General features: G+C 31.9%; 1 protein-coding gene across 1 annotated transcript; it reads left to right on the top strand.

Moving 5' to 3' along the window:
• The first annotated feature begins 4,945 nt into the window (after window positions 1-4,945).
• On the top strand, window positions 4,946-8,426 carry LOC107981981. The gene is made up of 7 exons (XM_031921485.1): window positions 4,946-5,211; window positions 5,367-5,614; window positions 5,706-5,899; window positions 5,992-6,232; window positions 6,308-6,435; window positions 6,500-6,777; window positions 8,201-8,426. The coding sequence occupies exons 1-7, from the start codon at window positions 5,087-5,089 to the stop codon at window positions 8,424-8,426; spliced, it is 1,440 nt and encodes a 479-aa protein (XP_031777345.1). The 5' UTR covers window positions 4,946-5,086.
• Window positions 8,427-9,228: the final 802 nt, after the last annotated feature.

The raw sequence follows: 9,228 nt of genomic DNA on the forward strand, positions 1-9,228 counted from the left end.
GACAAGTCCTACACATGTATAAGAATAATTATAATAGCTTGAGTACGGTCATAATGGAAGTCCCAGCTGACATCTACAAGCATATAAGAGAAAATAATAACAAAGTTTTTGTTGGATATCAGCAATGCAAAGCCTATGATTTGGTTAACGTTTGCCCGTGTTTCAAGTGCGGTAGATTTGGACACAGTGCCAGGAAATGCCAAAATGAGTTTCTGTGTTTGAAATGTTCCGGGAAGCATAAAACGTGTAATTGTGATAAAGATTATGCTAAGTGCATTAACTGTCATTATAGTAACACAAAATACAAGTCAAAGTTAGACACAAAACATCATACTTATGACTCTAACTTGTGCAGCATCTTGAAAAAGAAAATTGACAGATATATTGACTCTATTGATTACCCGATAAAACCTACTCTACCTGAAACTGAATCGATCTATCACAGCATAGAATTGGCAAACAGGCGTAAAGTATCCACAGAGGCTAATAATGTCGTAGATAGTGAACAACAGGAAAATGACACTCCACGCAACAAAACAAAGCCAGAAACTGAACACAACAGAAGACCAATCACAAGACGTGATCCACAAATTCCACTGAACCATCTAAAACCGCAATCCTCTGTATTGTCACCAGCCAACAAGAGTGATAAAAACAAGATCAAGAAATAGGTAAAAATGGATATTTTTGATTATTTGGATAGGTTTCAAAATGAATTGATGCAAAAAGAACGGACATGTGGTAATATTGAAAATTTTAACAAAGCTATAAACAATAAGAAGGACTTTATCATGCATGTACATTCGTAGTATGAATGCAAATTTTGATAAGCTGAAAATTTTAATAGAAAGTTTAGCTATCAAACCAGCGATTGTGATATGTTTAGAAGCTTTTGATCAAGTTAATTATAATTTCTATCAACTGAATGGTTCAGATTATGAATATAAAACTTATTATAACGAATGTAGGATAAACAGGAATGATGGAGTCTTTGTTTTTATCAATAGCAATCTAGTCCAAAATACCAAAGTCATTGAAGCAGGGAGAATTAAAATAATAAATACTAGAATAACCTTAAATGATAAAAGCGGTCTTGAAATATCAGCCATGTATAGGTCACATGGGATACCGAAAACAGAATTTATACTAGATCTTAATAAGTACTTAATTTATAAAATAATGTAAAGAATCACTTAGTCATAGGTGATTTTAATATTGACCTGCTAGACTGTGATCATTATAGCCAAGATTTTCGATGTAACTTCCTTGATAAGGGATTTATTCAGGGTTTTGTTGGTATTACAAAGCCAGCTATCGGTAGAGCTAAAGGATCATGTATCGACAACATTTTCATTAAATCTCACAACATTAACACAGCCACATACAAGCTTAAGCATGATCTAACGGATCATTACCCGATTATCATAGCTGTAAATAAGCTAAAGACAGTAACTAAAGAACCGTATGTTTTCTTAAATTACAAAAAAATAATAAATAACGCTAATTCAAGAAACTGGGATGAAATTAGTTCGATACCTGATCCAAACTTGGCTGTAGAAAAATTGTTAAATGAAATCAAGCAATGCGTAGAATTGTCAAAAACAACAAAAAAGGCTAATAGACAAAATGGTAGAAAAAACTGGATTACCGACGCAATAATAAGATCATGTGAAACCAAAGAATTTTTGTATAATTTGTGGCAACTAGATGTGCAGAATAAACAGCTTAAAATACAGTATAAAACCTACTCTAAAATCTTGGATAAGGTAATTACCGATGCCAAAATGAAATATGAATTGAATCTAGTGCAGAATAATTACAACAACCCAAAAAAACTATGGGAAATAATAAATACAAAAATCGGTAAAGTTAAAAAATCTAATGATGCCATAAATTATATAAAGGTTAATGATAGGAAAATTACAGACAAAGTCGAAATAGCTCAAAACATGAATACTTTCTTCTGCGAAATTGGGAGAAAATTAAGTGCAAATATCGTGAATCCTGTCAACGCAGAACTTAGGCTACCTGACATGAATCCTATGTCGATTTTCTTAAAGCCAACCAGTATGGCTGAAATAATAAGTATAATCAATACGCTAAAACTGAAAAATGGGGGATTTGATAAGATAAATGCCAAGACTTTAAAATTGCTATGTAATCATATAGCAGGTCCTCTGACCCATATTTTCAATAAGTGTATTGAAAAAGCGGTATGGCCTGATGTTCTAAAGAGTGCTGAAGTAGTGCCGATTTATAAATCAGGCGAAAAACATAAGATCACGAATTATCGACCTATCTCTCTTATATCTAATGTTGCAAAAATTCTTGAGCGAATTATGTATAATAGAATAAATGATTTTGTAGAAAAGAGTAATATAATTTCTAAGCAACAATTTGGTTTTATGAGAGGGATTGGTACGAAGGATGCTCTGAACTACCTAACCAATGTATTATATAATAATATCGATAAGAGTAAGCCTACGATAATAACCTTTCTTGACCTGGAGAAGGCTTTTGATACTGTTGACCACAGTATACTACTGGCCAAATTATATCGTATTGGAATCAGGGGTCAAGCGTTGGATCTCCTTTCCAGCTATCTAAATGATAGATATCAAGTAGTCAAAATAAACGGTAATGAAAGTGATAGAACTTTAGTTAACACATTGGAGTCCCGCAAGGAACGATATTAGGACCGCTACTATTTATTCTGTATATTAATGATGTCTTAAAGGAGATTCCCCCGAGTCCATAATTTCTTATGCAGATGATACTGCTATTATAGCTATAGGTAAAGACTGGATAGAAGCTCAAGTAAATATGAACAATTTCTTAAGTGTAATTGCCGAGTGGCTGGCAGTAAACAAGTTGTCCTTAAATGTAGGAAAAACAGTGTGCATGACTTTTGGAAGTAATATTGGAAGCGTACCAGCTCAGATAAATGTTAAAATTCTTGATAAAAGTATAACTAGGGTGGAGAACTTTAAATATTTAGGAGTTGTCTTTGATAGTAATCTAAAGTGGGAAAACCACATGCAATATATAGTTGGAAAAACTAAATACCTAGTCTATATTTTTTATAAAATCTCTAAATCAATGCCCATAGAGACTCTCAGAATGATTTACTACGCATTTTTTCATAGTATTATAACTTATGGCATCATTGCTTGGGGTGGTGCATATAGGAATAGCCGAGACCAAGTTCAAAAATTACAAAACAAAATTTTAAAAATCATCAATAAAAATAACTTTTTGTTACAAGACAATCCATTAAATATAGGTCAACTGTTTGCTTTCGAAGCTCTTAAACTACACTACTATGATCTCAAAGAAAAATTCTTAGCATCAGATAGTGTTACTAGGAATAGAAGTATTATTATACCAAAAACAAATAAGAGAATCAGCAATAAGAACAGCTATATGAAAGCAATTAATGTATATAATGAGCTTCCTAATCGACTAAAAGTATTAAATATAAATAAATACCCTCAAAAGAAAATCATAAAAGACTGGGTACGATACAACTGTTAGAAAAATAATAAAAGAAAAAAATTGTTTCTGTATGCAATACACAAATTTGTTATTAGAAGCTATGCCAAATGTATATATCTTAGTTTTAAGTTTTAATTTTAAGTTTTGTTTATATCTTTCTTTTCCTTTGTAACCAGACTGCGAACAGGTAATTTTATTTACCTCTGCAGGTTTCCAGGTATGAAATACATACCTTGTAAATTTCTTCTGGTAATAATAAATAAATGAATAAAGGGGCTTAAATCTGTTTCAACGCAGATGACTAATATCAGTACATTCAACAATTACAGCTAACAAATAATGTGACTAATTTACTTGTAATAATGTCTTGAATTACGTGGTTATACGATTCTGCGTGTTTCCGGTCTGGCCTGTGGAGTGGGTTTTTATTATTTTTAGAAAAAATAAAGCGATTTAACTTTCTGTTCCCAGGGTTATGTTAGTTAGCCTGCTTGTGGTTTGGTAGGGGTGGTTTCTAGGGGTAGGGGAGTGAGTGGTTAGGTGGTTAGCTGGCTTATGGTGTATGGCTTTATTATTTTAAGAAAAAATTAAGCGATTTAACTCGCTGTTCCCCGGGTTAGGTTAGTTAGCCTGCTTGTAGTTGGAAGGGGTGGTTTCTAGGGGTTAAGCGGGTTAGGGGTAGGTATTTAGGTGATTTGTTAGCTTCTGGCGTGTGGCAGCCTGTGCACAGCGTCCCCTCTCCTTCGCTGCAGCGTGCCGGACCCTGCGCCGCACGTGTTTTCCCGTGCGACGTTCGGAAAGTCCGTGTGTCGAGAGTCCAATCGGGCGGATCTTCTTTTTTTTTCTGTTTGCTTTGTACAAGTTACGATGGACATCAGCTTTGTCGAACAAATCTTACTGAAGTGGAATCTTCAAGATCTTCTTTATTTTTTTGTTGGTAAGTGATATTTACTGCATGAATTAATATAAGTAGGGAAATTAACCTCAAAGTCAGAAATTGTGCTCGCGGTGTATAAAGATTTTTGAGTGTAGAATAGATAAAAGTTTTGATTTTTTTTTGGAATCTTGGCATGATTGTAAATATTAAACGTTTTAATATAGTCGCTGGAGTAGACAAACAAAAGTTTATGTGTCTAAATCAAGACGAAATCGATCAAATCATACCAGCAGCATGCCAGCTGAAAAAAAAAGTTTGTAACGATGCATAGCATGTTTAAACAATTTCCCGAGTTAAGTTCAGGGGAAGAAGAGAGGTTACCTTTACAAAACATCTCAAATGCTCTACTAAATGGAACCTCTGGTGATAGTAATGTGCATGTCAATACGAATGCAAGTATTGAACCTAGTCAAGAAAATTATGTACCTGCTGGTCCTAATACCAAAAAAATTAGTCAAGTAGATGAACTTGCTCTAAAAAACTTATGAATAAAGAGTATGAGAAGTTCTACACACAAAGTAAATATTTAGTTCCATTTTGTCTATTCTTTATAGTATTGGAAGTTCGTATTTTGAAATTTGATTGATATTTTTTAACATTTTAGTTCAAAAAAATAAAACGTTATTTAAATTGTTGAGTGCAGAAAATAATTTTATGGGCAGATTAGCGTTGTTGAGATACTCTGAGGATCAAAACCTAACATTTCTTAGGAAAAGTATTTGCGACACTATAATTGAGTATGAATTATCGCAATCATTGAACTCGAATTTCCCTCTTACGTAAGCCAGTTTTCAGATAAAATATGAAGTGTTAAAAGATAATGGTTATTCTGTATTTCTAGTTAGTCTTATACTAGTAGTTTAAATGTGTTTATTTAAAATAAATTTAGAAAATTTCGTGTTGAAAATTTTATTCAAATTCTACATTTTTTCAGTATAAACAATGACAAATATATAGAACTGGCCAATTCAGTTGTAGAGCTTTTCAAAAGAGAAAAAAAAGAACTGTACCACGAACCCGCATACTCGTCGCAGAGGACAGTTAATGGAAAAAAAATTATTGAAAGAAAGAATGCAACTGGTTTGTTCCACAATTCTAATGAGCGATTAAGAGATTTCTTGCGAAAAAGCAATGTCGTAAATGTGGTCAATGTTCTGAGACAAGATAATACTAGTATTCAAGGTAATAAATAAGAAAGACTATTTTGCAGAATATTGTATAGTGTACAATATTGTATAATGTATATCTTCGATGACACTATTTTATATTTCAGAAGAGCCACTAGAACTTGATTTATCCGTATTAGAGAAAACGACGGATGTTTTAGAGATCGGAAAACAAAAAGAAATCGAGGCAGTTTGGATAAAAAGTAAATCGCACAGGTTCACAACTACTTTTATGAATCAAAGTGGTTTAGGCATCATAAATACTTATGGAATTTTACGAACGCAACTCGCTCCAAAACTGGTAGATTCATTTATTCAATGCAACACAAATTTATATGAGTCAGAAATATAAAGTAGAGTAATAATAAATGTAATACAAAATTATTATTATAGATCTGTTTAGACTTTCGAGATCATTTTTCTGCACAATACGTATTTAACACCGATGAAATATTGTTGTCAAATCGATTAAGTCATAAGTGGCCAATATTAGCAGAACAAATCATTGCAGTTGCAAAAAGTAATTGCGCGAAGTTACAGGATAAAAGGACTTCAATCGCAGATCCGGCCGTTATTCCCGATTATAATGATTTGCATTCAGTATTGAAAGCTAATGAAATTTTGCAGGATAAAGGTAAGAATTTCTTATAATATTTATACCAAAATATAGAAATATCTACCAATTTTTTGTAAAATAACTATATTTTAGGACATAAAAATAGTTTAGCATTTTTATTGCTTATATCATTGCTGAGGCGTCCTTTTAAGAGGCCAAAAAATTGTACTTGGACATTAACGTTAGGAGACGCGAGTAAATTTTATATCCAACATATTCGGGTAAAACTTATAATTTTTCTCGTCATTTTGCGTAATTTTATTTAATTTTTAATATTCTGTTCAGGATCACGAACATTTTGATGATGGTATTACAGAGCATCGTGCGAAATTTACAGATAGTTACTTCAAAGACTTACCGTTCGCCGTATTTTGTGGTCCTTTGTCTTCCTTACAATGCTGCCATGTAGTAATTGATGATATACGCTATCATTTTAACAACTGTATCGATGCAAAAGATTTTCTTTTCAAATTTTGTATAGTATTAAAAATAGATTACCCAGTTATTACCACTCATTTGTGGGCCTTCTTTCAAACGCATGTTTTTGAAATAATCAAAGAAAGGTGAACAGTTGCATCACGAGTGATAAACAAGTTAATTGTTGAATTAGAAAGCGTTTCTAAAGTGGCGTAGTTGTAAGATATTTTGTATTAGTTTTTACAAGTGGATGTGCAAAATATTTTGTAGTAGTTTATAATTGTTCTGTGTGCGATATAGTCATTATAAAATTGATCTTCAAAACGACGTTTTAAAAATAACATGTCAATTGTATGGCAATTTGAGTCTATCAAGGACAAATATACAATTTGTGATAGATATAATGCAAAATTTTGTGGAGAATATTTATAATCCTTTTTTGTATAAAACTTTATTTGCAAATTTATCTAATGCTATTAGCGATGAAGCTGCTGCCGAAATTAAAAAAAACTTCCATAAATGGCGCAATCCATTTTCAGACTTTAGCTCTGAGGATAAAAGATTACGGTATTACACGAAGATCGGTTTATACAAAGAAGCTCATTCATTCAGAACTCATCTCATTCATCTCATTCAGAACTCTAGTTCCAGGGCGCTCGCTTGAAAGAGAGTTGTTAGAGACTATATAGAGTCCTCGGTAGTAGCATCACGCTTAATATAATTATTATCTAGTCTTACGTTTTATTATATTAAATTACACTTAATAAATACTTAATAGTGTATTTATTTTCCACCACCTTATCATGGTAGCAGAGCGTGGTTAATGAAATTGTAATAAGTAATAAAAGTATCAAGAGAAGTGATTATATTAAAAAAATAAAAAATATCTAGACTAGTGAACATCAAGAAAATACAAAAATGACGAATTACGGTGATTTTAAAATACCAGTATTTGATGGAGAGAATTACCAGATGTGGAAAATAAGAATTACAATGTATTTGAAAATGAAAAAATGTGAAGAAAATATTAAAAGAAAAAAAACAGTAAGTGATAAAGAGTCATGGGATGAAGCTGATTTGAAAGCAATTAACTATATATACAGCTCTATTTCGGATAGACAAATGGAGTTTATTTGTAATGAGACAACGGCTTATGGAATTATGAAGAAATTTTATCAGATGTATTTAAGAGAATCTACGGCAATGCAAATAGTGTGCCGAAATAAACTGGAAAAATTAAGATTGAAAAATTATAGTGATACAGCAACGTTTTTCTTGGATTTTGAAAAATGTGTTAATGATTTGAAAAGTGCTGGTGCTACTTTAACAGAAAAAGAAAAATTGAATTATATCTTAAATACATTGCCGGAGTCGTATAGCTATATAGGCGACTTAATAGATACATTGAAAGATGAAGATCAAACGGCAGAATATGTGAAGAATAAAATTAAAATGGCTGAACTGAAAAGTAATAAAGGCGAAACAACCATTAGAAATTCGAGTGTATTCGCAGTGAATAAAAATCAAAGACAATGTTATAAATATGGAAATTTTGGACATATGATGAAGGACTGTAAAAGTCAAGAACAAACAGAAGGACAAATTTCAAATAGTAGTTGGACTTGGAGGTCAACAAGAAGCTACAGAGGTTCAAGAGGAAGAGGAAGTCATAGAGGATCAAGAGGAAGAGGTGCTTATAGAGGCGCACATCACTCCCAGGCAGAAGCAAGCAACAAACAAAACACAAGTCGCTGGAACGAGTCAAGCAGAGACGACAACACAGGCGCATGGATAGCCAAGGTCGAGCGGAATACAGCTACTGCGTATAATAGTAAGGTAAAAGATAAACAGTGTAGCGAAATCGATTGGATTTTAGATAGTGGTAGTACAGACCACATTGTAAATAATGATAGTTACTTCGAGAGTTTTGAAATATTGAAAAGTCCGGTAAATGTATATTTAGGTGATAATAAAACGGTAAAAGCGACAAAGATAGGAAATATTGTAAGTTATTTTGATGCATTTGGAAAGCAATTTGAAATTAATATGAAAGCCGTTTTGTACGTTAAAGATATGAATTTGAATTTAATTAGTTTTAGCAAAATTACTGATAATTGTAGAATTGTTTCGGAGAAAAATTTAGCAAAAATATTTGATAAAAATGAAAATTTAATGGCAGTCGCAGAAAAGAAAAACGGACTATATCACATGAAGAGTAAAATTAAAAATAATAATTTGATAGTAAATTATTCAAATAAAAAGATTAGTAATATGAACTTAAAAGAAAAATGGCATAGATTATTAGGTCATGTGAACTTTAAATATTTGAATACCATGTGTAATAAGCAATTATTAAACGGAATAACGAATGAATTAAAAGGCGAATTTTTGAAATGTAAAACGTGTATAGAAAATAAAATGCATAATGTACCGTTTAAAAATAATAGATATCGAGCGAAAGATTTACTAGAGATTGTACATACAGATGTTTGTGGGCCTTTTCAAAATACGGGCTTTAAGGAGAAAAATATTTTATTACATTTATAGACGATTACAGTAAGATTGCGAGAGTATACCCAATAAAATCTAAAGCAGAA

This window comes from Nasonia vitripennis (assembly GCF_009193385.2).
Source record: "Nasonia vitripennis strain AsymCx chromosome 1 unlocalized genomic scaffold, Nvit_psr_1.1 chr1_random0012, whole genome shotgun sequence".
Taxonomy (NCBI): Eukaryota; Metazoa; Arthropoda; class Insecta; order Hymenoptera; family Pteromalidae; genus Nasonia; species Nasonia vitripennis.